The sequence below is a fragment of the Rhipicephalus microplus genome, chromosome 5 (assembly GCF_043290135.1).
Source record: "Rhipicephalus microplus isolate Deutch F79 chromosome 5, USDA_Rmic, whole genome shotgun sequence".
Classification (NCBI taxonomy): domain Eukaryota; kingdom Metazoa; phylum Arthropoda; class Arachnida; order Ixodida; family Ixodidae; genus Rhipicephalus; species Rhipicephalus microplus.
The window spans coordinates 51,583,677-51,610,443 of record NC_134704.1 but is presented as its reverse complement, the minus strand read 5'-3'; the positions used below and the strand labels follow the sequence as shown (position 1 = coordinate 51,610,443).

General features: G+C 46.9%; 1 protein-coding gene across 1 annotated transcript in view; it reads right to left on the bottom strand.

Moving 5' to 3' along the window:
• Positions 1–26,345, bottom strand: part of LOC119174566 (transmembrane protein 135) — a 50,394-nt gene extending 24,049 nt beyond the window's left edge. The window contains exon 1 of the mRNA XM_037425532.2: positions 26,047–26,345. Coding sequence (XP_037281429.2) covers positions 26,047–26,208 — 162 coding nt within the window. The 5' untranslated portion in view covers positions 26,209–26,345. The remainder of the gene's footprint in view (positions 1–26,046) is intronic.
• Between the last annotated feature and the right edge of the window lie 422 nt (positions 26,346–26,767).

Genomic DNA, 26,767 nt, shown 5'->3' with positions numbered 1-26,767 from the left:
GGCACATAAAGGCGTTACAGAGGGGGTGGGTAATACAACAAAAATGCAGTAAAAGTAGAACATAAAAATACAAGTCAGTGAGAATACATGTTTAGCAACGAAAAGTTATTTAGGGCGCATAACATAATCTGTGAGTGCAGTTTTGAATGATAATGCGTCTTCAATGCAGGCGATGGAGGAGGAAAGGCGGTTCCACTCGGCAGTGGTTTTTGGCAGAAAGGAGTCAGAATTTGCCGTTTGTAGCAGTAAATAAATGTTTTGTACGTAAGTAAACAACGCATATGGATGGATGCATGGATGCATGGACGGACGGACGGACGGACGGACGAACGGATGGATGGATGGATGGATGGATGGATGGATGGATGGATGGATGGATGGATGGATGGATGGATGGACGAATGAAGCTATGAGCGTCCCCTTAATAACAAGACGGTGGCATGTGCGCATAAGGCTTTACAAAAAAAAAGGTCTTTTTTTTCTATTTTCTTTTCATGTTGGACCTTGTCTGACGTTTCTACTTCGATTAACTTGGTATTACAAAAAAAATGAAAAATTTCACCACACCATTTTCTGTCGCTTACGGCAGAATGTCCTTTTTTAACATTTATTTTTATCCTTTCTAGATTTTTGCCAGCAATACTCTAATCACTTCTTGATTTTATCACGGGCGTTTAAGGGCGTATCTACAACCCAAAGCTCCATGCAGGCTCGTGCGAAAACAAACATACACCTGCAGGTGAATATCTCCGCATTCAATAAGAGCAAGCTTTCGTCGTTGCTTTACCTTCGCCACAACATGTGCATCGTTTTTACTCTTCCCTGAATCTCGCTTCATTACTGCGCGTTCCAAGGCAATCCAATCTCGCTTCGAACCGTAAAGCACCGAATTATTAAATGCATCCCTCCAAACTTTGTTTTTTCCCCGTTCAGTAGTCCCCCAGAGCCATTTTTATTTTGTTTCTTTTTTTCACCGCTATAATCTAGTAAACGCTCTCCACCTCTCTGACTATTCGCTTAACGCTCTTTGTTGTCATACCGCTCATAACCATGTATTTACTAGTAAGCCTCCCTAGTTTTCTCTTTTTGTTTTTCTTTTTCCGCTGTGTACAAACGCGAACCGCTTCTCTGCACATCTGCTCTCTTTCAACTTTTATGTTGAATTCCAACGACGGAGTCGGAGCAAGTTTTTCTGCTCCTTTAAGAGCAAGTGTGTTCCAATGACACAGTGAGAGCGAGAGTCAAAAGTTCCAATGAGAGAGCCGGAGGGGATTCAGAGCGGGAGTCCCTCCGTGGAGCAGGAAAAACTGCTCCACCGAAATCGGTGGAGTGGACCGGAACTCAGCGTGACGCATTTCCTTTGACACGTTTGCCTGCTTGGGGGCGCGGCTGGCGCGGCGCGAGTTGTGTTGATAATGGCGGACGGCTCGGCTACCTCGGCAAAGCGTGCGGCAATGCTTCTGCTACTCGATAGCGACAGCAGACGTCGTGGACAATAGCTGTTGCACGCTTGGCGTGATATCCATTCCACACAGGTGAATAGCGCTGAACAAGCAAACGAACGATGCGGCGATGCTGGTAAACCACGCGCAAGGTATCCTGGGTAACGCGGCAGCTTCCGCCTTGCTCCAGCAGAGCGGGTTGTGTTCCGATGGCGGATTTGGAGGATTTGCTCTACGCCAGAGTCGAGTGCTCGCTCGCGAAGTTGGTCGGCTGCACCGACTCCGCCATTGGAATTCACATAAGTCTCTAGCCCCTAGCATTGCCTCCAGTCACTTAAGAGAGAGGGGGAGGGGGTGCAAAGTCAGCCCCCATACATTGACAGAATAGAGAGGCGACGTTGCGACAAACCTTCGCCCCCCCCCCTCCCCTCCCGAAAACGACGCCTGCTTAGGCTGATTGGTATGGGGTTTAACGTCCCAAAACCACTATTTGATCATGAGAGACGCCGTAGTGGAGGGCTCCGGAAATTTCGACCACCTGGGGTTCTTTAACGTGCACCCAAATCTGAGCACACGGGCCTATACACCATTTCCGCCTCCGTCGGTAATGCAGCCGCCGCAGCCGGGATACGAACCCGACTGTTTAGGCTTATGGTCGACATCGAATCAAGGCGTATTCAGTGAGAAAGAGCTGGAATGTATTGCGATTATTATACTATATATGATACTGCATTTTTGCGCATGCTCCCTGTGTTGCTTCAATAAAATTCAGTAGTCAGTGCAACGTTTGTATTGCCTTTCTATATTCCCGCCTCTTCGTGCCCTGTATGAATACTCTCAACATTCGTGCCTATTACATGGATTGCCGTCTTATGGAAGAAACGATTTTGGCAACATGCATATTAATTCACCTCGCAATTACAGCCAAATAACACTTAGCAAATGTATACATGAATGCCACGGCATTTACTTAAGTAATAAAAGTACATCGATGTTTCGGTTGCATCCTCGTGAATGACATTTCTAAAGAACGTTTGCGAGAAGATACCCGTGCAGGTAAGCCAGCTAATTCTCACAGTTTCTTGTACCTGAGTAAAAACTCATTACATTATTTAATAATAATTGCTATAGTTTCGTGTGCTTTTTATAACTCATTGGGAACATTGGGAGTCTCGAGACGATGTTTAGTAAGATAAATACAAGCTAAACATTAATAACGCTGTTTACAGCAGACGGAAATGATAAAATTCCGGAAAATCTCAATAATTCGGTATTCTGTTCTCCGCGGTTACTCGCACATCCTGCAGTGAGTCGTGCTCCCTCTGTTGTGATCGGCCCTCGATGACGTCACTTGAACGCGTAGAAGGGTATCCAGAATCGGTGACCACACCGCAGTCATGATATACTGCGAATTCGTTGGGGCCGTCGGCTAGCCTCACCAAAATCCCTTTTGACACGCACGACCAACGTATACCTAGAAAGGGTTGCTTTGCTGTACGGGCTGCCCAGAAAAACGTGGTCACCCCTGCGTTGCTTGGGTCGTCGAAATGCACCCGACAACGAGCCGAGCACCGGAGAAAAACCCACGAAGACGTTTTCTCGCGTTCCAAGGTCACACATCATGTGCAACGTTGCGGAAGCTAACGAGACTTCTTGCAGTCGACGCGTTCGCAAGAAAAAGTAGTTCACTGTGCTTACCACATAAAAAATAATTTTGCTTTCATTAGTAGGACAAGCAGTAATTGAAGACATCATGTGGCTGAGAAACAAAGAACGCCGTTGAACGTATGTTATTTTTATGGCTGTATAGCTTAGTTTTCCCGTGACGTCACATACGGGCTCTCTACTCTGGGTATACGTCACGATGGCGACCACCTGGACTTTCAGTGTCAGTGCAGGATAGGACACCACAGGGTCGTTCGGTACCCGCGTTCTTTTGTGCTCTCCCCGCTTTCTTTTGTTCGCCAGTCGAGTCAAAGGGGAGCCCAAAGAAACGCAAGAGAAAACCGACCCTATTCGGATGTCACGCGAGTGACCACGAAACGCGCGGAGTTACACGTCTTGCTGGCCGAACTTCTTGCATAGCTTCCACAGCGTTGCACCTGATGTGTGAAACGGAGTATATAGTATGGCGGCTATTCCTAGTTTTCATTTCCCGCGCACTGCGGCAAGCCCGGCAGCGGTAGAGTCAGTGGAAAAAATTTCCAGTGACTCTAGCCAGCGACGTCTCCCCAATGAGTCATCTCTGCGCACCAGATTGGTGGTTGTGGCAGTAGTTAGAAGAGGAAAAAAGCACCCAATTTGTACAGCCCAGTTCGGGAGCACGGCGCAGTGCTTCATGAGATTTCCCGTCATTGCACTGTGTTGTGTAGTGTATTGCGTGTGTTTTTCCCTCGCCGTACGTCGAACTGGGCCTTTTGTTTCCTCTTTCCTGGGTTGGGAAGGAGGCGGCGTTCGACTTTCCCTCTTCGGGGGGGGGGGGGCGGATATCAAGACGACGATTCAATTGGATTATCTTGACCTCAACTGTTTTCCCTGCCGGGAATCTTGGGAAGACCAGGAGATAAAAACGCGAGCGGAAGACGTTCCAGGAAGTCTTTCCTTCATTTTTTTCGTGTATCACGCTATTTAAATAATGCAAATATCTGTAAATAAACGTTCCAGCTTGCAGTTCCGGCTCCTCGGTTAGCCTTCGCCCTGACCCTTGGATGGCTCCGGGAACCAATAAATTCCCCCAGTCGCAACAGCTCCACACAAGCGCACATTTTTGGACTAATTATCCTTCTGACACTTTTTTCGTGAATGTAAAAGAACTCCAGAAAGGTCGTTTGAATAGGATGAACGGATCCATTGGAAAAGTATAGGAAGCAAAAATAGCGAAAAATCGGAAAACGCGATTCGTATATGTATACGGGGTCATACACTGTTAGAAACAGTCTATACTTTTGGCTTCTCAATGTCGATTCCACGAGTCTTCGAATCGAGAGACGTCGAAAAAATGCGCGAAAAATCATAACGCAAGTCCTTAGAGCTCGCTAGATATAGTCGACTTAGTAGATTGGACGTTCTGGATAGAGAGCGCGAACGCATTGGTTGCTCAGAGTGAGCAGCCAATGAGAGACGGGCGCAATTCCACCCGCCTTGTGAGTGGCGGCAATGCGACTACAGCGTAAAGTAGTCCTAAGCTTTCCCTTTCTGCAAGGAAGAAAAAAGTATGCGCGTGAAATTTGCAAGCAGCAAAAAAAAAAAAAAACGGGGGAGGGGGATTACACGTATGTTGACTAGACGAAACCACGGTAAATCATACGATTACTCGCTTAGGACTTAGCTAAAAGTAAGGATATTTCATAAGTGAACATACCTTGATGATGTCACCAAATGACTGCGCACTCCACGAGTGCGGTTCACTCGCTCTAGCTTTTAAATTAAGCTCGAAGAAACGTCGCCCAGTTTTCTCTACTTCGACTTCCTTGTATCTCCTCTACACGAACTTCCCGAAAACGTAACCTATCTCTCTTTCTCACTCTGTCCTCCATAAGTTGTGTTCCAATTTTTTTAACTTATAGTTCTCACGTAATGAAGACAAAGTCGTACGATTTATTTCTTTTTTCAGGCGGAGTGTCTGGCAGCGATCCGATAAACCCATCTAAACTAGCTACACGTGCGAGACAAGTGTATCAGCAGCTCGTGTACGTTCTATGCATACCCACCTCCATAACCTACCATCGCTATTATTTACTCTTTCTCTAAATTCAATGTTTTTATATATATATATATATATATATATATATATATATATATATATATATATATATATATATATATATATATATATACCTATATAAGAACGTTTGGACAGCTTTCTGTATGCGCAAGTTACGTTGCGGTATACGTCATTGCAGTGCAATATTTCAGCGACATTCAATTTATAGTTACATCTCTTTGCCTTCAGCCCTCCTCTTTTTATTTCTTCTTATCAGAGGCGCATCTAGCTTGTCTGACAAGTTGATTAGCAAGCAAGCCCGTTGGCTCTCTCTTTTCCTGTTGTCGTGCGGGAAATTAACTCGTGGCGCACCGCAATGGCGTAGGACAGCACAGATGACGAGCGACTGAAGACGGCCTTCAGATGGTGGAGTCTGTATTGCGCCAGTGGTGGCCACGTAATTACGCTTCCCATTACGGCATACAACGAGCTTCGAATGCCTACGTCGCTGCCCAACATTTCCAGACTCGTATGGAGTTCGCCAGTCATGTCTATTTTTTTTTTTTCGAGCCGCTCGCTTTAGAAAGAGCGAAGCACGTGAACTGAAAGGGAAAGATGAACGAAGGAGATGACTCCATGCCCATACTCAATATGAAATTCAGTGAAACCGTGAACATCGGTTTGTAACGACCAGAGACTCATCGTAGAAGATACAACGAACGACACGGCATATGCATTCTCTATTTTTTTTTTTAGTTTGTCTCCGTGTTTGCGCGCCCTATATGAATTCTTCTACGATGAATCGTGAGCTCGACCTCGCTTCATACAGTCCGCGACATTTCTGTGTGGAACACGTGAGCGCGGTATGCTGCTGGCATTTTTTTTCCCTCATGCGTGCGTTTATGTGTAGCGCCATAACTTAAGGGACAGTTCGTCATCAGTAACAGCAGCAGCACGCCTCAAAGACTTTCAGCGATAAAATTGCGATAAGCCCGACGTTCAGGCCCTCGAAGAGAGCCGCACTGCATATATATATGCTAAACACGCGCGTCAATCGTTCAATTCACTTCGCAAACACATAGTGAGTAAGTACTTCGTGGAAAGTGGGAAACCACGCTCGTCGTTTTCTCGTTATATTGAAGGCAGCGTGATTTACATCCTAGGCTAACCCTGAAATGTAAAAGACTATAAACAAAGCAAGATGAATAAAAGAAGACAAGCGCGCAGGCGTGAAGAGATCGTCGCATCCGTGCGAAAGCCATTCCGGCGTTAGATAGAGAACACGGACTGCTTGTGCAAGCAGGCGTGCACGCGCGGAACCCATTTTGACGCGGAAGCCTTTCCGAATGGTACGGCGCGCAGCGCCGTCACAGAAAGTGAAACCTTGCACGCACACACACGCGCAGACGGGCGAGCAAAAGCTGCGGGGGAAAGGCTTTGCCGTGCACGATATATTTCTGTGCGCACTGGTGCGTAGAAATCGTGTCCGAGTGAGAGAGACTACTTTTACATACGTCTCCTGCTTACCTGCCTACCTGCGTGTGCGGTACTTCATGCCCACCTACATGCCACGCTAAAGGTGTGCAACGCCACGACGGTGAGGTATACATGCGAATGCTGAATTCAAAAGACTCACAGCGGTCGTGAGAAGGGAACACGATACGGTCTTCATGCATTGGCCACTTGCGGTGACACTATAGCCAATAACAGCCATAGCCCTGATCAATCCAATACGGTACAGGTTAAGAGAAAACGTTACAGCCTTGAAGAAGTCCGTTTGTCGAAACGTTGCCTCCGGAGACACGTCATGTTCCGAGAAGAATTTTTCTTTTCTATAGCCTTGAGCATGCGCTTCGAGGAAGGAACGCATGCATGTCAGATAAGCATATATCCATTGCACGCACTAAACGCCTTTACGAAATATTTATACACCCTAAAAGGTGTATGAATGGTTCACATAGGGCGTACAAAATGCTTTTTATACACAATATCAGCAAGCAGTTTTCACCTCATCCGTGCAAGTCTTCGGGCCTGGCCGTGCAACCGACCTCGAACGGTGGATTCAAGAACCGTTCTGCCATTCACCGTTACACTTCGCATACACAAAGAAAACTTGTGCGCGCATTTTGATACCACAAAACACTATGCATTGAAGAAGAAGGCTTTGGAAATGATATAAAAACGCTGTATCAAGTCTCACGCTTATCAGCACCCCTTTTATGCCTTCAGATTTCGAAACTTAATAGATACTGGAAACCGTGTTTCTACCAGCTGCCAAGTAAGCATGCCAAAAAAAATAACAATAACCAGCGCACATATATATGTCCAAGGCAGAGGCCACAACCAGATGCCAAATTGCGGTGCATTGTACACAAAACGCTATCTGAGGTGTTTTTTTTTTTACCTGCCTTCATTTCATTGAAGGAATTAGGGCTCTGCGCGCGGTACGAACAGAACAGCATTCACAGTAAACCTCAATTGACAGTGGTCGTGTACAACGTTCAAGGCCCCCGAGATTTCGCTTGCTGCGTGTGCTTGGTGTTTGACACATGCACGAATGGATACTCAGAAACACTCGTCTCAACGGGTGTAAACGCTGCAACGCTCCCCGATTTACCGATGAGTCCCCTCTGAGTCGAGATCGGTGGATCATATATTTGCTATTCACTGATCTCGCAAAGCACAGCACTCTTACGCGAATCAGAGAATGTGCCCGCCTTTGGTATAGTGACCGCGGGGGTCGGCTGCAGACGGTGCCGGCTTGTAGCCCGTCTCGATGGAGACGAAATGTATACTGCGCCGTGTCAGTGCACAAGACAACCAGACGGTCGAAATTTGGGGAGCCCTCCTCTACCGCGCCTTTCATAGCCCCATCGTGGCTACGGGCACGAAACCCCGGATATTATTACGAATCAGAGATGTATACCTTTTTTACGCTGTCTCTCTTTCCACAGCCTCAACTGCGTTGGGTGCACGTTAAAGAACCCCAGGTGGTCGAAATTTCCGGAGCCCTCCACTACGGCGTCTCTCATAATCATATGGTGGTTTTGGGACGTTAAACTCCACAAATCAATCAATCAATCAACAGCCTCAACTGCGCTCTCTCCCACACGCTATTTGTATATAGTCTCAGTCTCTCACACGTATGTACTTTCTTTTCTCTCTTCGTGACTGTAACTGTAGCTGAAAGAAGAAAAAAAAACAGCCTCAATAAAAAAAGCAGGATGGCGCGAAATACGGCAACTGCCTGCACATGAACTTGCGCGCAGATAAGCACAGCAAGCTCAAGCGTCTTTCGCACGCGGATACGGCGCGCTTCCGCTGCAGGTTGGCGTAGTACGGGTGGACTCGTCCGTCTTGTATCATGCCTTTTTCTTTATACATTTCAGCTTGCCTTTTGTTTTATCTTTTTCCTCTCTTCTATTCTTGCTCAAAACTGCGCGCCTCGTAATTGAGGTGGCGATTCCTAAAACCGGCTAAGGTGTATACACACGTGCGCGTTTTCTGAGCATTGTTCCCTTCTTCCGGCTTGCTTCCGCGATTATTCTTGCGCTGAATTGTATTCCTCGATCCTCAACTTTCGTGGAAACAGTCCTCGTTCATATTTTCTACGTTGACTTTTTTTTTTACTGAACGAACAAGCAGCATCTTATTACGTCTCTCGATGCACAGAAGGTTCTTTATTTAAGGAAGCTAGTTCGATTCATCATCATCAGCCTGACTACGTTCACTGCAGGACAAACGCCTCTCCCATGTTCCGCCAGTCAAGTCGGTCCTGTGCTTGCTGCTGCCAATTTATACCCGCAAACTTCTTCATCTCATCTGCCCACCTAACCTTCTGTCTCCCCCTAGCCCGCTTCCCTTCTATGGGAATCCAGTTTGTTACCCTTAATGACCAGCGGTTATCCTGTCTACGCGCTACATGACCAGCTCATGTCCATTTCTTCTTCTTGATTTCAACTATGATATCCTTAACCCCCGTTTGTCCTCTAATCCACTCTGCTCTCTTCTTGTCTCTTAAGGTTACACCTACCATTTTTCTTTCCATTGCTCGCTGCGTCGTCCTCAATTTAGGCTGAACCTTTTTCGTAAGTCTGAACCCTTATTGTAAGGCTAGTTCGATTACTAGTGGTTAATTGTAGGCGGTACCTCTGACGTAATCGGGATCATTCTGCGAATGTCCTATCGTAGCGTATGTGTTCTCGTCCTTAATTTCTCGGGAAGTAGGACACTGCTGTTGATATTGTTGTTTTATACGTTGTTATACACTGAGCTTTCACTCTGACAGTCTCTTTAGGATATATATATATATATATATATATATATATATATATATATATATATATATATATATATATATATATATATATATATATATATATATATATATATATATATATATAGAGAGAGAGAGAGAGAGAGAGAGAGAGGGGGGGAAACAAAGGTTGCATGCGTGTCTCACATCCACATGATTACGGCATCTGAGCCCGTAATTTACGACGCCAGTGGGGCACACAAGCGCTGACCCACATTGTGTCCGGCGTGCCAGCCACCTCCTGGCTCGCCGAGATGGGTTTACAGAAGAAGATGTCCAAGATCTACCGAAATTTCCAAACGTACAATGCAATTGCTGTTGGCCCTCGCGTGGCGGCAAAGAACATGGTTTATCTACGTGTATTAGGGTGCGATGCAGCCCATAGAATGAACGCCGGTGTTTTTTGTGTGTTTTTGTTGTTTTTTCTATGCCACATCCTTGTGTGCGCTTACAAACTTATTTTCATTAAGCTAGCAATCGACAAGCCCACCACTCACTTTCTTTAATTACATATGGCAGTGTAGTACACACACACATTATATATATATATATATATATATATATATATATATATATATATATATATATATATATATATATATATATATATATATATATATATATGTTGGTACATTAACTTGTAAATTAGTCGGTACATTAGTTCAGTACATTTGTTTGGCACGTTATTTCAGCAAGTTCATTTGTGCATTATTCGCCCGTCTCACATGTTTGTACATTCATCTCGCACTTCGTACAAACTATGGACCACTGAGCCAAAATCGAGTGAATATAGTTAAATGACACTACAAGACAGATTAACCTAAAAAAAAACTGCACTCGCACAGAACAAATTACGACCTGCGGCTGCTGGTCCTTCCGCTTACTGGCGTAAACTCGCGAAGTTATATCCACCTTCCGCTCATTCGCTACGCATGCAAGTTCCGGGGCAAAACAAAGCCGAGCTGTCTCATTAGGACGATTCAGGGTCGTTGTCCCAATTATTGTTGTCACATGAAGAGGCGAATCCCTCATTTGTTGGAGCACCCTACAACTAAACGATGTGTTTTCATTAAAAAAAAAGTGGTGGAGTATTACACCCCGAAACCATGAAATTATTATGACGAACGACGTATGGCAGGGGTCCAGCCATTTCGACCACCCGAAGTTCTTTAATGTGCACCTAAATCTAAGCTGATGAGTCTTTATAGCATGCCTCCATCGAAATGCGGTCGCCATGGCCGGGATTCAATCCTGCGACCTTCTCGTCAGCTGTCCAGCAACAAACACTGGACACAGCGACGAGTTCGCCATGCTTTCAGCTCTTTCACACACTTGGTTTGGTACGTTCCTCATTAACGTTCCTGAAGAAGGAAAGACTTATTCATCCTGTATAATCAATATCCATGGCGTCGATGCCTTTATTGAAACGATCCGTATGCGACGTCCAATAATTCCGTATGTTTCCGTAAAAAACTTACGGAAATATACGGAAAATATATAGGAAACATATGTATTCTTACGGAAACATACGGAATTATTGGACATCGCATACGGATCGTCTCAATAGGGATAGTGCCGTATTTAGAGGTGCTGCATGCATCTGGGTAATTTGACGATGAAAACAGGAAAAGTTTGCCCCCGCTCTTCCCACATCCCATTCCTTCGAGAATGCCTCGTCGTTGCTGTTGAATTACACAAAAACTACTCGGAAAGTATCCGGTACTTTAAATGGGCGCTGTTCGATTCGACTACCGAATCAAGTAGAACGCTATTCGATTGGTTGTGCGAAAATTTTCGAGCATTCGCGCAACCGCTCAGGAAGGTATTCTTTCGTCGTTGTCACTACGTGGCGTTGCCGCTTTTGCACGCTCGAGCGGATCGAGCCAGCAACCATCGCACGCACGGTCAGAGCAGACCTTGCGCAGACATATTTTGGGGGCGCAGTGACCCGATCCGACCCCGCCCGACCCTCCTGACGCGACCTGTCGCTGGCTCCCCGCACGGCTGACGCTGTCTCTGTATTCAACCTTTCGGAGTACAAACACAGAGTACACGCATAAACAAAGGTGCCCGGCCGACATGTCCGATGATGAACTTGACCTGCATAGCGCGTTAGTGCAATGACGTGGAATGTCGTTAATTTGATGCTGTAACGGGACGTGCCCGATTGAGTCGATTCAATTCTGTATGTTGATACCCCAGTCAATTAGCGTTCGAGAAAAGGCGCACAAAATGTATTTATGTTGAGTTAAGAAGAATCGAACGTTTAACAACAGCAGTTAACCTGAGATGCTCGTAAATTTGACCCCTTTTCCAGTCCGACCGTTTTAGAAAGGCGGTACTAATAGCTTCCCGTAACTGCAACTAACCTACTATTCGTTCTTACGGAGACAATGCCGTCGTTAGCTTCGCCAATACTCCTGGCCAATTCCACCAGAGCCTTTACTTTCATATAACCAGCACTGACTAACATTGGCTTCCTTCGGCCAAACGATGCATAATCAGTGTTGGCTACTGCGGACTACAACATAAGAGCTTAGACATTGTGTTCAGACTGTTTGCTCTTGGGGGAGAGAATGGACAAGGGGGGCAGGTGAATATGGAGGGGAGATAGGTCTGTTGCGGCCCTCGGGCCGCGCACTGCCCCCCCCCCCCCCCATCCTCTTGCACTGGCCCGTGTAACAAGACGAAATTGGCGCAAATAACAATTGGAGGCTAGAGGACAGCAGTTTGCATGAAGGAGCGAACACAGGCCGCACAGTTATTCCAGAATAAGTCGAGAGGGAATGATGCGCACTACGTCCGCTGCCATCGTCCAGCAGTGAAGCTGGGATGATGATGCAAGACGGAGCCGATCGAAAAACAGGCACACCACCAAACTTCTTCGTCAATCGCTTTGTGTGAACGCTTTCGCCGTCCTTCCACAGCGTCGGGCCAAACAACAACAGGAACAACGGCAACAATGCTGCGGACACTGCACGCGTTTTGCCCGAGAAAGTGATTCTCGGTCATCAGCGCTCAGGCGTGCATACCATCTCGTGAGCGAACTCAGTCAGCTCACGCTGACTGGCTGCCACAAACATGCAGCGAGTCGCTTAACCCAGATGCGCAGGCAAAGAGTCTCTCTCTCTCTCTCTCTTTATTTTCTCTTGGGCTCTCTGCCCACACCACACGATCCCCCTCTCTTTCGGCATTTCTTTTCCGGTTCTGTATAGCAGCAGCTGTTCGGATGTGGACCACGCCGCCGACCGGTGCGAGAGGCCGCGACCGGCTTTCTTCCTTCCGCCGGCCGCCACCCCGTGGCGCTCTCGACAATCGGGAGTATTACGTAGTGACCCTCTTTGCCGCGAAGGCGACGCCGGCCGAAACGGCGTCTTCCAAGCAACGCGCCGGCAGCCCCGGCTTCCGGTGGGCCCGCAGCGTTGACAATCCAGGTCGCCCGGAACAGAAACACGCTCGAATATTCGTCGTTTGCGAAGAACTCCTGTTCCATCGCTAGGCTATGTGTTACTATAGAATGTCCCGGTTAACGTTAATCAACATATTCGATTATTTCTATCGAAGGCGATGCATGCTGTCGTGTGTCTTTAACAGATCCACCTAGTGAGACGGAGCCCTGAAGGCGTACAGCTGTGCACAATGACTGTTGCGTGAGGGGCAGCCCCCTAAAGGTGGGAGGAAGGGCGTCAAGTCTACCCACACCTTCATTCAGTTGAGCCTGCCCCGCCATTGTTTATAGTGCGGATTCCTGGCCATATATGTTTTAGGGGCGAAGCGCCTTATAGGGTCTCGGCTTGTCGTCATGCCATGCCATCGTCACAGTCCATCAATAACAGGCATGCGCCGCGAAAATTTGTAAATCCCTCAACTCGCTACCGGTCCGTATATACTTATGCATACTACGCGTTAAATGTTCACCGTTACTGCCTAAGACGTCACGTTCGGCTGAGCAGTGGTGTTGGAATCCCCGACGATATTTGCCAAGGCGTTCAAGTTTCTGATTTAAAACCACAGACATAAACGTGTATCTTTGCGGTAAAGCCATCCATTTGAAAAACCACTTATTGAAACATGTCTGCAAAGTGATGGTCCGTTCGTGGATCGGTGGCGAGTAAAGCAGTAAATAGTAAACATTTTGCTGTGGGAAACAACGGCGCACCCTGCATGCTTTGCCCCTCGGCAGATTACACGTCAGCGGAGCTGAAACACCCTTTCTTTGCGTAGCGCTTCCTCCCAACTTGTTGACGATAATTGAGTTAGAACGTAACATTCAAAGAACCAATGGAAGGCCGCCGTGAGAAGGTCATCGCTTCATTTTCAATTTTGCGTTAATTGCAAAATATTATTTTCTTCAGAAACCGACCAACCGGAAGCTGGGAGGGAGCGGGAGCTGCGAAGCATCACTTGGCTCAACTAAAGCCCCCTCAACTTTGTGGAGAAACATCACATGCCTGACGGGACACGAATCACTTCAGACCGAGTTCCAACTCCCGACTCTACACTGAATCCCAACTGCAGAGCTGACGACCGAGTCAGCTGACCACAGTGGTTATAAAAAAAGTCGTCAATCACGAACGGTCGCGCGTACCCGTATAAACGCTTCACAAGCCCCACGCACCCGTAGTACACACACCGCCCATATACAATACAGTCCGGGGAGCCCCCTCGACCGTTCGCCTCTCGGCCCGGTGCCCTCGGAGAGTAGGCGTGTCGTCATCGCCAACTAGACCAGAAGAAGAAGCAAGAGGTACGAGGTCCGTGCAGCGCGCTGTCCCAGGTCAACCCCGACCAACGTGAACGCGTCCTCTTCCAGCACGTTGGCGGCTGCCTCGTTCATTCGGCCCGACGGCATTCGGCAAGAGCATGTAGACCTGACGCGTCAGCTCGCGGCCGTGAGGCAAAAGCCAAACAGGAGAAGAAACGTGTCAACCATTCATTCGAGACGAGGTCACGCCGCTCCGCTGTCGTCCTCCCGGAGAGCGAAGTCGAGGAATAGAATGTGCAAGTTCGACGAACGAAGCCAAGCGGCTGACAGACATCCCGCTCGCATGTTTGTGCAGGGCACACAGACGCACGTTTGCTTGCGCGGCGCGCACGATTCAGGAGTTTACGTCTTAAGCTCCACTCAGCCCCCTTTCATTTCTTTCTTTCTTTCTTTCTTTCTTTCTTTCTTTCTTTCTTTCTTTCTTTCTTTCTTTCTTAATTTCTCTTCACCAGGGGATGGTGCTTCACGCGAACGCGGACGAAGCACTGGCTGGCATCGCGACGAAGATTTTTCGGGACAGGCTTAATTTGGTTAATATATGGGGTTTAACGTCCCAAAACCACCATATGATTATGAGAGACGCCGTAGTGGAGGGCTCTGGAAGTTTAGACCGCCTGGGGTTCTTTAACGTCCACCCAAATCTGAGCACAGTTTTTGCTGGATGAAACTGAAGTGCTGTCAAAGCAAAGACAGGACCACGCGGGAAATCACTGAAATATTTTTTTTTAATTTGCAATTGTGCTGACTCATGCGTGGCGAGGCATTCCTTTTGTTTTTAACGGCCGATCTGTAATCTTAACGAGGTGTGTTTTAGTGTTTCCACTAAATATGTGTGTCTGACAATAACCCCTCAGTTGCTAAAGTGAGAGCCCATCTCGTGTTCATTTCTCGTCTGTTGTTGCTTCGAGCAATCGGTCTTTAACAGGACAAGAGGGCAGTTCAGACACAGTCCCACAACAACATCGTCGTCTTCATTCTGTCTGCGTCGTTTCTGCACCCGTGCCTGATGTACCTTTCTATACCCGTGATAATATCAATTTGCTGCACGACAGAAAAAGCAACGCAGTTTTATTAAATTTATTAACAACAAAACAAAGGGGCGCTTAATAGCCTTAGGCGGAACCGGCACCTCTCTTATCCCCAGTTAAATGCAAAAATGATTTCGCAAAAAGAACCCACAGAAGCGATAGATAGTGCAAAAAATAAACAAAAGTTACGTTGTCTTACGAGCCAAAACAGTGATGTCATTACGAGGCAAGCCTTGACAGAGGACTGTGGATTAAGTTCTAGCACCTGTAGTTCTTTCACGAAGCACTTCATTCTAATTGCACCATTGCAGGGCCGTAGCCAGAAATTTTCCGGGGGGGGGGGGGGTTAACTAATCTTTATGTCCGTAGGTGCATTTTTATGTGTACGTGTATATACATACAAGCAAAATTGAAAAATTTCGAGGGAAGTTTGAACGCTCCCCTTGGCTGCACCACTGCACCAGTGCTCTTGCCTTTTGCCTTAAACTAAATGCGACCGCCGTAGATGGAAATTGAACACGCTGCCTGGACTTATAGCAGCGCGACAACCTTCCTGCTAAATGAAAAAAAAAAAAAACAATCCGTGAACAGGAGATGTGTGCTCAAGTCGAGGTTTCGATAAGTGGACTTTATATATGACTGCGCGCCGCGGGAGGCACAAAAACTCGAACGAGCATTATTCGCAGTTTCGTTAGGAACGTTAACAAACCGCAGTTAGTGCAACAGACCCGAAGCTCTAATTTCGCAGTCATTAGATTCTGTGTGTATACCTCAATAGCAAAGCAAAGACAAGCATATTGAAACAAGATGGCGAGTTCAGCTATAGTTAGTATACGGCCTCGTCTTCAGTGTGCATCAAACATTTTTTTTTTTCACTTAGAAAAGCTTCCGTAAAATAGGAAAGCTACACGCCTTGCGTTACTTGCACAAAAAACTTTTCTCTCAATGCTATAGACGATTCCCACAGTGTTCTAAAAGAAAGAAAAAAAAAAGCGGGGAGGGGGGAGGTGTTTCGTGATGGGCTGTTGACCTGGTGACTCGGTGTGCCGGACCTGACGAGGTTGCGAGACTTCGACTCGCATATGCACACGACTCGCCGGGGTGTCTTGCCGATGCAGTGGTAAACCGGGACTTCAGACAAGGGGGCTACGTTTTCCGCGTTCAGGACAGACGTGCACGACTGAACTCCGCTCGATTTGGACGAAGGATCCCTTCCGGACACCGCGCAGATCTGCAGTAGGTGTCGAGCCACGTACCCATGCACGTCTGTAGAGCACCCGTGTTCCGCTAGGATGATGGACAAGCCGGCCACTCGTGCACGCGTCAGAATCGTCGGCACGCACACGAACACGCAATGTGCGCAGAACAGGTTTCGTGCCCGACTTCGTGGAGAAAAGAAGACCAGAAAGACGAAAAGCGTCGTCATCGTGCGTAGCCGTCTCTTTGCCATTTGCAGAATCCTTTATGCGTGTTATGCAAACCGTGGCAAAAGGCTATGTTCTGCGCAGTTTCCGCTCCTTGAGTTTCGCGGCGTGGTGTTTGTTGAAAGACCGTTCCAAGTTAGCTCCTCAAAAGCCTCTCTTTGCCATCTCTTTTTTTTTAAATTTTGTCTCCTCTGCACGTTGATTACTACCGTAGGAACCTGTCTATAATACAGGAACGCCCAATGCGAAAGACACTTCTGCGGTAAGTGGTCTTCCAGACAAAAGCGACGAACGATAATCTGCGCTAGTTCGTAATTAATGTACAGTAGTCATCGCGGGCACAACGGGATAAAGATGAACCAATTGAAACACAAACATAAAATCAACGTTCAAACTTGTTTTTTGCTTTTGCTAAAAAAACAACAACTGGCTCGTCTCTCAGCCTGTACAATACGTCATTTTTTTTACCTCGGCGCACACAACGTTCCGTCTTATCTTCCAAAAAATAGAATAATTTGCACTAATGAATTCACAATTATCTTATGACGCGCAACTTAAATGTGAGGCACGCCGACTACGGATTAATTTTGACCACCTATAAAGTTATTAAGTAAGTGGCCAGATGTAAGCACATTCAACGTTTTTGTACTGCATTTTCACTGAACTGCTGCCGTCGCAGTCGAGAATCGAACCCTCGAGCTCTAGACCAGGTTTCTGCGACATTCCCCATGGCGCACGATGTGAGCGGACGTGAAAAAGTGTGCTAGCGTCGTCTCTACGAAAAAAAAATATGTACACAACAACGATTTTTGAAATGGTTCCAAAAATAAGTACATTGCGACAAAATGGACACGATCGAGTATAGCGAGGACGTTAAAGGGACACTAAAGTTAGTTTAGACTGAGAAGTTATACACTGAAAAATCTAGTGTCGTTGAGTTCATCATCATAGGTTGATTAATAGACGACGAAACCAGAAGTATCAGAAGTAATCCATGTCTGATGTATCACACTTATATCCCGCCGAAATCTGCGATGATGACGTCACGGATATTTCAAAGTATCTTTTCGCATATCGGCCACATTGGTTCAGTGAAATTTCCTGAAACTTGGTATGTTAAGCATCTGACCCTGTCAAAAGACGGTGTACTTGATTTGCACCAATTATACACCATTTAGGTCTTAGTGCACGCCATCAAAATATTTGACGTTAATTTTTTTCTGAGTGTTTTTTCGCTTATCAAGCCTCCTCTCAATGATAGCGTGGCGTTTTCGGTATCGTGAAATACGAATTTATTGATACGACCAACCGCGTCTTTTTTTTTTTTTAGTCAGAGTCGCGGGGAAGAGGTCAAAAGGGGTACACGTTGATCTCCTTGGGTTTCAAGTTCAGGGAAGTCGCGGGTTGTTTTTTCTCTGTTTTTTGCTTTGGCAGATAAAGCTGTTGCTAACTCTGGACTTTCGGTAGAGCCTTCTACCAACGTAGTGGGCTTTGTCCAGTCGGACTGAAAAACGCGTGCAAGCTCACATACAGGGAGACAACCCCCCCCCCCCCCCCGCCTTTTTTCCCTCTCAAACAGGATGTACCCTTTACAGCACAAAAACGAGGGCAAGCAGGGAGCAGTTGAGTAAACTGGAAGGAATGCCGCCTGCAGACAGACCTGTGTACACGGAATAATCATGAACAGAATCTGTACTGCACGTAGTAGTCGTAAACGCGTACCCACTGCAAGACATTCTTCCCCAGATGTTCCAGGAGTTTTGAAACGACCGAAAGTGAGGAGTTAGTACAGATGCGTGATAAAAAAAAAAGATGATGCGCACGAGGGCATAAGAGAAGTTCCGTGTTCTGGTCTCCTGCGTCCGTGTTTGGACGCCTACACCTTTTGTCACGGTCCAGGAGTGTGCACGGTGTGACACACAAACAGCCTCACAAGCTGTACAGGACTGCTCCGAACAAGGGTGACCTCGTGGAAGCCGGAGACGAGCATCCCAAACTCAATCCATTTCTAAACCACCCTCTCAAGGGGGTGAAGATTTCCTCTGACCAGCAGCGACGGCCTGGACGGTCGCGTAGCACGAGCAGAGGAGACGGTCCAAGCCATAGGGTTTCTGGAATTGCGAATTCTTCCACAGAAAGTGAACAGCTCAAGGAAACAAGGAATATATTTTTTTTTACTTTTCCTCCCGTCTCTGCCTCCTTTCAACAACCTGGTTCTGGCCCTGAATTTTAGAAGTGTGGCAGCTTGGGCCGGTTGGTATGACATGATAGTTATGGCGCGAGAACAGAACGACGACACAGAGACAAGATGGACACGTCTGACAACGGCACAAGATGGACACGAAGGACACGAACGCTAACTTCCAACCAGTTGGAAGTTAGCACTGGTGTTCTTGTCTCTGTGTCGTCGTTCCGTTCTCGCGCTTTAACTATCGTCTGGCCCTGCAGATACGCGCTGTATGGAAAATCAAATCAGTGCACGCCAGCTGCGCATTGTGGATGCTTGGGAGTTTAGCAAACAGAGCCACTCTAAAGCAGCACGTTTTTTTTTTCAGTAAACTTGCTGTTTAGCAATCTATCACCCTAAACCAGAATAATCCCATCTGGCCAAGAGCAAATCGATAATTAATTAATGGAAAACGTGGTAAAGCAACACAGTGGTCCGGATCAATTTTCCCCGACTTCAACGTGCATTTGCTCGGCTGGTGTGCATAAACCTAACTAGTCGCCTGCATCTTGCCTCTATGCAAATGGAAGCATGGAAGCCCGCGCATACCTCTTGAAGACCCAATGACCCCTTCCGGGGACGTGGTGCTACTGCCCTCTCGACACGTTGGGTCCAAGGCGTCGCGTTGACTGGTGGCACTTCCTCTCTGTCTGCCTCCCTCCTTTCACGGCATTGCGTGTCAACGTGAAGCTCGAGGGCAGTTCATTGCGGCGGAGGGTTGCGTAACAGAGAGACGCAGGAGTATAAGTACAAAAAGTCAGAGCCCCCCCACCCCCCTCCACTACGGATGGCCGTCCGACCTTGCGTAACCTGCGAGCCAGTCGCACATAACCGGCCAGTTGAAGGTACTGCAGAAGCACGATTTTTAATAGGCCATCTGATACCCCACAAGAGTTCTTATTCTCAGGTGGGCTTGGTACATTAAAAAAAATTGTAGCATAACGGCGCGAAATTCGAGGCCGTGAAACGCACACAGTAGACATAACACTCACAATCAACAGTTTCTTTCTTTAAATCGACGAGGCAAAGCATATATAGACTAGAGAACATCGAAAATGGGCGCCAACTGCGTTGTTTTCTCGCCTTCGGCTGCCATCTCATGAAAAGCGCTTTTCACTGCATGGTGTAAACTGCTGACCGTTATTGAAATTGACAATTTCGGCGCCGGTCCAATGACGCGGGAGCGTTTGTGCCCCCCACACTCAATTTTTTCACTGTCCTACTGACGTTATATGTTGTCTTCAATGAAAAAAAAGAACACTATTGTCAGCGTTGCGTCCCGTCTGTTTAACTGTTCCATATTTTGCGATGCTCTGCCTGACTAATTCCCCGATTGCGTGACAGAGAATAAACTTGCGTATCTACAGCGCTAATGACGTGAAAAATATCCCCCTCCCCAACACACATACAACCGGATAAATACCACATTGCCAAGTTTGGCTGGTGGGACATCTCTGCAGTGCCTAGATATAACATGTATTCTGTGCTTTTCCTTCAATAGAGACATATTAAGAAAAAAAATCAAGTATTTGGGGAGTATATTTCTGCCCGGATAAATAATCGTCATCTGGCTTGCTCACGTGTTTTTCCTTCTTTAAACCTCGGCACTCGCCACTTCCTATGAAAAATGCGATCTCACGCTGAAAGCGCACACGCAGTTGGCTGTGACTGCCAGTGATAACCCAAGGAAAGCGCACGACATAGATAGCAACCGCTGGGGTTTTAGGCCCAGAAACAACGACATTATTACACTTCAAGAAAAAAAATAGTATGTGTGACAACATTTGGGTAGTCCTGACCTGCTAACTCTTGTGGGCCACACGAACCTCAAAAGGGAGTATAATGAACTCCCAAATGCAGTTGGCGTGACTCTTCAAAGAGAATGATACACGTGGCAAGCCACAACTCTTAAAAAAAGGAGTCAAATAAATTTATCTCTCTCCCTCTTCTTTTGGCGAAGGGGCGAGGCCACTTAGCACCACACATTGTCCCTCCGTCTGTAATAAACCACCGCAAGGCGTCTACAGCAGATGTAGAAACCAAAACATTGGTGAACAACAGAAAAAAAAATCGATAAAAAGGCTGTTGACCAGAACCATGGGCAGTCTGAACCATGGCGCTTCTAGACCGGCCGTGCAAAGACAAACAAAATAAAAAGCCGCAGCAGAAGAGAAACACCCATCGATAAAAGCGGACGGCAGAACGGAATGTTAGCCTGGACAAAATAGAAGGCCGACAGTTGGCCCGAGACGCGAGCTTGTGGCACGAGATGCGAGCATGCGCTGTGGGGGTGTAGACGCGACACCGCCGACGCCAGATTTGCGAGTACGTAAATGCATTTAAAATTCCCGCCCTCGTCTGCGCATTTAATATCGTATTGCACCGAGACAGCCACACGCACAGAATTAAATGGTACCGCCCGTTGGATATGTTCGCGAAGGACAGCAATGAGACGAGGTTCGAGAACACGCTTGTTTGGTTACTTATGGCAGCCAGAAACTATATATTGGCCACGGCAACCCTTTGCACAGAAAAACATAAAAAAGAGCGTAGAAAAGATATAATAAAAGAACAACAATGGAATGAAGTTATATGAAATGTAGTTATAGCCAAGCAGTGGTCGCCAAGGCAACAGTCGGTGGAAACAGCAATGCGTGTTTGGGTGACTTTTGACGACGACACAAAAAGGCTACCGAAGAAAAAAAATAGTACAAAAAACATAGGTCAAAGAAGGCTTCTAAGAAGGCAAGGTGCGGGGCCCTGAAGAAGTGTCGAGGCACGCTCGCTTTCTGCTGTCAAGGTCACCGTTTTTAAGGGAAAAAAATATTCCACCGTGGCATTCGGTTGTGTCATGGACTAAGGCGAAACACCGAACAAGTTCCCCACCCCACGCCTCCTCACTTTTCTCAACTTCTTTTTTTTTCGTTTTCAACCTTTCTTGCGCTCCAGAATCTTGCAGCAACTGTCGGAACATTTGAAGAGCGTCTTTTTTTCCCTTGTCACAAAACATGTTTTTCAAGCGAGGATACCCTCCGGTTTATTGCTCGGGACCAAACCTTTACCTAGAAAGGGTTGCGCGGGGGGGGGGAGGGGGGCTAAGCTCGTTCAGTATTTTGACGGCAATCTCGAACAGGCCAGACTTCTCATTTCCGCTCTATTCTACATTGATCAGCAACTGACATATACATAAGCACGTTGGACAGGCATCAAAGCGCTTATACAATCAACGCCAGAGGGACCTATGTATAACAAAGGGGCCGTACATCATGGTTTATATACATAACTTTTAATCCTATTCTATTAATCCCTCCTTAACCCCATCCCTCGACAGCTACTGTTGAGGTGTCGTATTCTGACGCAGACAGTTACGAGGCTCACTTTTCTTTTCCCTTAAAGAATCACATAAGAAGAATACATATCAGAGTATATGCAACAGAGGGTTATGCACCACGGAATGCGCTCAGGGAGTCAAAAGGGGCGTACACCAGACACAAGCGTCCGGAACCGTCTTATGCACCGAACTGCGCGAAGCACCTTCGGATAGCATTTCGTGCGATCGAAAGCGCCGGGACACGTGACCAACGCAACCGCAGCGGAAGCGTGTAATAGTATAAGCGATCACACTTTCGGTGGAGATATGAGCACGTATTCGTTACGCAACACCGAGAACTCCGGGCAACACCATTTTTTTTTTTTCATGCTCGTTCTTCGCGAAGCCATTATAATTGCAGATACACGAGCGGCCTGCTTGCGCGCTGACTCTTTCGCGTGGCATGTATACACGAGTGCATCACGATAACGCAGCTATTACACACGAAGGAGCTTACGTAATCCCCGCTACGTGCGTTGCACCGTGCCTGTAAGGAGGGCACAGGAAACACAGGCGCGTCACTAAAGCCGTGGCAGTGAACGTCAACACAGCCCTTCCACTTGACCGACTTGGGACAGGGTCGCCGGCTTCGCTCATTAGAAGTAGGGCAGTACTAGTTACAACGGCCTTTTCTTTGTGTGTGTGTATGTATGTGTGTGTGTGTGCGTGCGCAGTTACTGCTGAAGGTTCGTTACGCTGAAAATTCGTGAACGCGGAAGCTTGTCGGTGATAAAAATGTACCCTTGAGTGATAGCGCCACGACGCAGATTATCTCGTCCGGTGTTCAGATGTAACGTAATTTCAACGGAAGCGATATTATATTCAGCCTGTCGTAAAAAATATTGCACAAAAACTAAAAAGAAGAGAAAAAGATACTGAAGAAATGTTACCTTGGGGAATATCGATGTTAAGAAAGAAAAAAAGGTAGCGACGTGAAATAGGTTGGGTGCAAATTGAAAGAAATTAGAGGCGGATGCTCAGGTGATCAACACGAAGCTCGAACAAGGAATGTTTCCTAACCACATGGTTTCGACAAGAGAATTTATCCTTTGTGAGGGCAACAGTTACGTTCCTCAGCAACGTTTACGTGCGCGGACACACAAGAGAGTTGTTTTAATTCGCAGAATGATGAACATCGTTGTTTTAATTGACATAATGATGAACACATCGTATTACTCTCATCTTTATCTTATCTTACTGATGATTAAGTGGCATGATTTAATACTGCGGTCCGCCACGGTCGATAAGTGGACACGACAGTCACCGGTTCAATCCCGGCCGCCCCGTTCACATTTCGGTAACGGCGAAATGGCAAAGGTCCGTTTACTGGGTGATGCCCGGTGAAGAACACTAGATGGTCGAAATTTGAGGAGTCATCCACTGTATACCTCGTAATCACAACGTGGTCTTGGCACGCAAACTGGCATATATATTTATTTTGTAGTAACGCTGAAAAGGAAGACTGAATCTTTGGCGCGTTATGGCAACATTCCTTATTCAACCACCGCCATAGACACTTTCTTTCTTTGTTCGCGATATGAAATGTGAAGCAGCATAGAAGTCCGGCAGCTTGGGCTAGTTGGTATGGCGTGACGATAGTTATAGCGCGAGAACAAACTCGTGTCCTTCTCTGTGTGGCGTCGTTTTGTTTTCTCGCGCTATAACTATCGAGAAGCAGCAGTTTATGTGAGCGTTCTAAGCGCAAGAAATTTAAGAGCACGTAGTCAGGCGGTTGACAAAAACGTAGTCGTGTTACTCAATACGAAGTTAAATAAGAAAAAACTTTTTATCCCGGTCTAAATTTGTGCCTGTATTGCGTGTCGTTTCTGTACATTTTGAACTGCTCTTCGAAACAATTCCATAAAAAACATATTTTCTTACAAAACTTTGCCTGATGAATACTTGTACCTTCATATCCGTGCTGACCTCCTTTAGAGCCGACAGTGTTAATAAATGAATGAATTACATGAACATTTCTCGAGCATTGGGTAGCGTTATATTCAAATCTATTTTACGGGACTGCGCAAAAAAATATCAATATCAGCGTTATAATTTCCGTTTATTCAAATAGTATACTTCAGCTGTAAAGGTCGGGCGTGATAAGTAAGCAATGACCATTATTTCAATTGAAGGCACTATACTCGCACGTGCTTTCGGCGAGGACGTTCGTAACGCGAGAAGTTGATAAGCGCGGACATGACCGGACGAAGATGTGGCATTGACGCCTGCTCGATGGCTCCTTATTCTATTTGCGAGCCTTTCTTTGTCACAAGAAGGGAGACGACTCTCACTGCGACGCAAGCTGAGGCATTACGAGTGCGCTGCATTGTCAGCGTCTTATGCGAGCGCTATGAACTGTTCGTATACCACCGCTGTAAGCTAACCGATGTGGAACCTTGTGCGGCCACGGCCGCCGCCTTGATTTGTCAACCGCTAAACAGTTTCCTTTCAAACGGTAGGGGCTTTTAAGAAAAACGTGTTTTTTTTAGGACACAACAGAAAATGCGTCGTCGCGTGCGATTATTTTTGTGAAGCCCACGTCGCTAAAAAGCTTGCTTTGCGTGAGTACGCTAACGATAAAGGGGCAACCTTGACGATGCTGCGCGCATTGCCGTGAAAAGCGAAATATAGTTTGCGCCAACGCCTTTTCTTTATTTACTTTCCTTTCGCTGCGCAGATGATTAGTGCTTCAACATCCGGGTTTCCCTCTTTCTTGATCTTATGTTAAAGAAGTGGAACGCAGACCACAGAGTACTGCTGCGCGTGGGAAATCAGGGGTAAATCTCTGGTCTACAATCACCACGCTACTATATGAATAAAAAAAAAGCCAAAGAACAGTGAACTGCCACGGCCGCTGGACCGTGGTACTGCACGGAAACGACGTTTGACAAATTTTGCAAAGTATGGTGGCTTATTGGTAATGCCCATTCTGTTCAGAAAAGCGCGCCTGTAATTACGATTTAAACAGCTGGTGGGCGTTTATATGCTAATAAACCCAATTAGGATTAAATTATGTGGCACGCCGTAGTTAGAGGCTCGGAATTTTTTTTCTTATTGTTATTGAATGTGCTGGAAAGCTGGCTGTGGTTACTCATCTCACATTACAGGTGACATCGTCAGTACAAAATTCGCACGTCGTTGACGCCCTAGAGCTAACAACTTTGCAGCACCGTAGACGTTAGGCAACCACAAAGGGTAATTAGGAGCGATTTTTTTTGCACTTTTTCTTTTATCTGTACGACTATAGAGATACAAGACGTTGAAAAACCACACTCCATTCAACTGCCTGTCAGGTCATGGTAAAATCAAATCACAGAGGAAGTTGCGACCCAAAGCTTGACGTATAAAACAGGCAAAGAAAGAAATGAGTCGCACTAGCCGCGGGAACCGCAATGAAGATAACGTGCGAGTACGTGAGAAAATAGGAAGAGAGAGAATAATGAGCGCTCGGCCGCAGGATTTCAGTGGACCACGTTCTCGCTCCTTATCTTTTTTCCCCGGAAAAATTGCGTGGTGCACATACACATAACTCATGCTCGTTCCATATTTCAACGACACGCCTACAGTTATGCAGGACCCCCCCCCCCCCTGCTTTCGAACACAATTCACTATTACCCATCCCATTCCATAAACAACGCATCCGTGCGCACGTGCAAAATGCTATAATGTGGGGTCAGTACCGATCCGCCGGCGGTCGACCTACCGACCCACAGTATCGGCCCCGGAACAAGGGTGTGCCGGTCTTTCTTTTTTTCTCAGGTCATTGACTCACCGCGTACAATGGAAGGTAGATCTTGAGCGACTCCCTGAACGCGTGCAGTCCAACGTAGACGGATGCGTCGACGCAGGACGGAGTCCAGGTGTGGCCGATCTCGTAGCAGTTGTAGGGCAAGTGGTAGTCCAACAGTTCGGCGTACTTGCTGAACACCGCCATGCCGTCCGAGATGCACACACGCGCGCGCTCGCGTGCGAGAGGCACCCTATATCCGAGTTAGTGAAGCCGCGGCACCATTTGAAGTCCCGCCACAAACGAGGATCGCAAGCCTGGAATGCACCTTCGCCGCTGAGCTCCCGAGTGAAGCAGTGCTGCCGCTGCAGCTGGCGAAGGATGTGCTGACAAGAAAGCGGCGAGCGGGTGGCGTTGGCCGCTCGCGTTTCGCGTCTCGCCGCGAGCACGCGTTGGAGATCACACGGAGGGAGGGCGTGCGTAACCAAAGTAGAAGGTCACATCTGATTGGCCGTCGGCTGCCCTCAAATATGACGTTTTCTCTGACGTCATGGCCATTTTGTGTTACTGGACGTACAAAGTATTGTAAGAAACACAGTAAGAAAACGACCAAAGTGGGTAGTATACAGCGCCACCTTAAGTAATGGTGACTCATTTGCGGCCATAGTTTGCACTTGCTGTACGTGAAAGCATGACCTACTACACTCCTGACCTGTTCAGATAGCGGGGTTCCTATGGGAGCGCGTGTCCCCGCTCTCGTTCAACC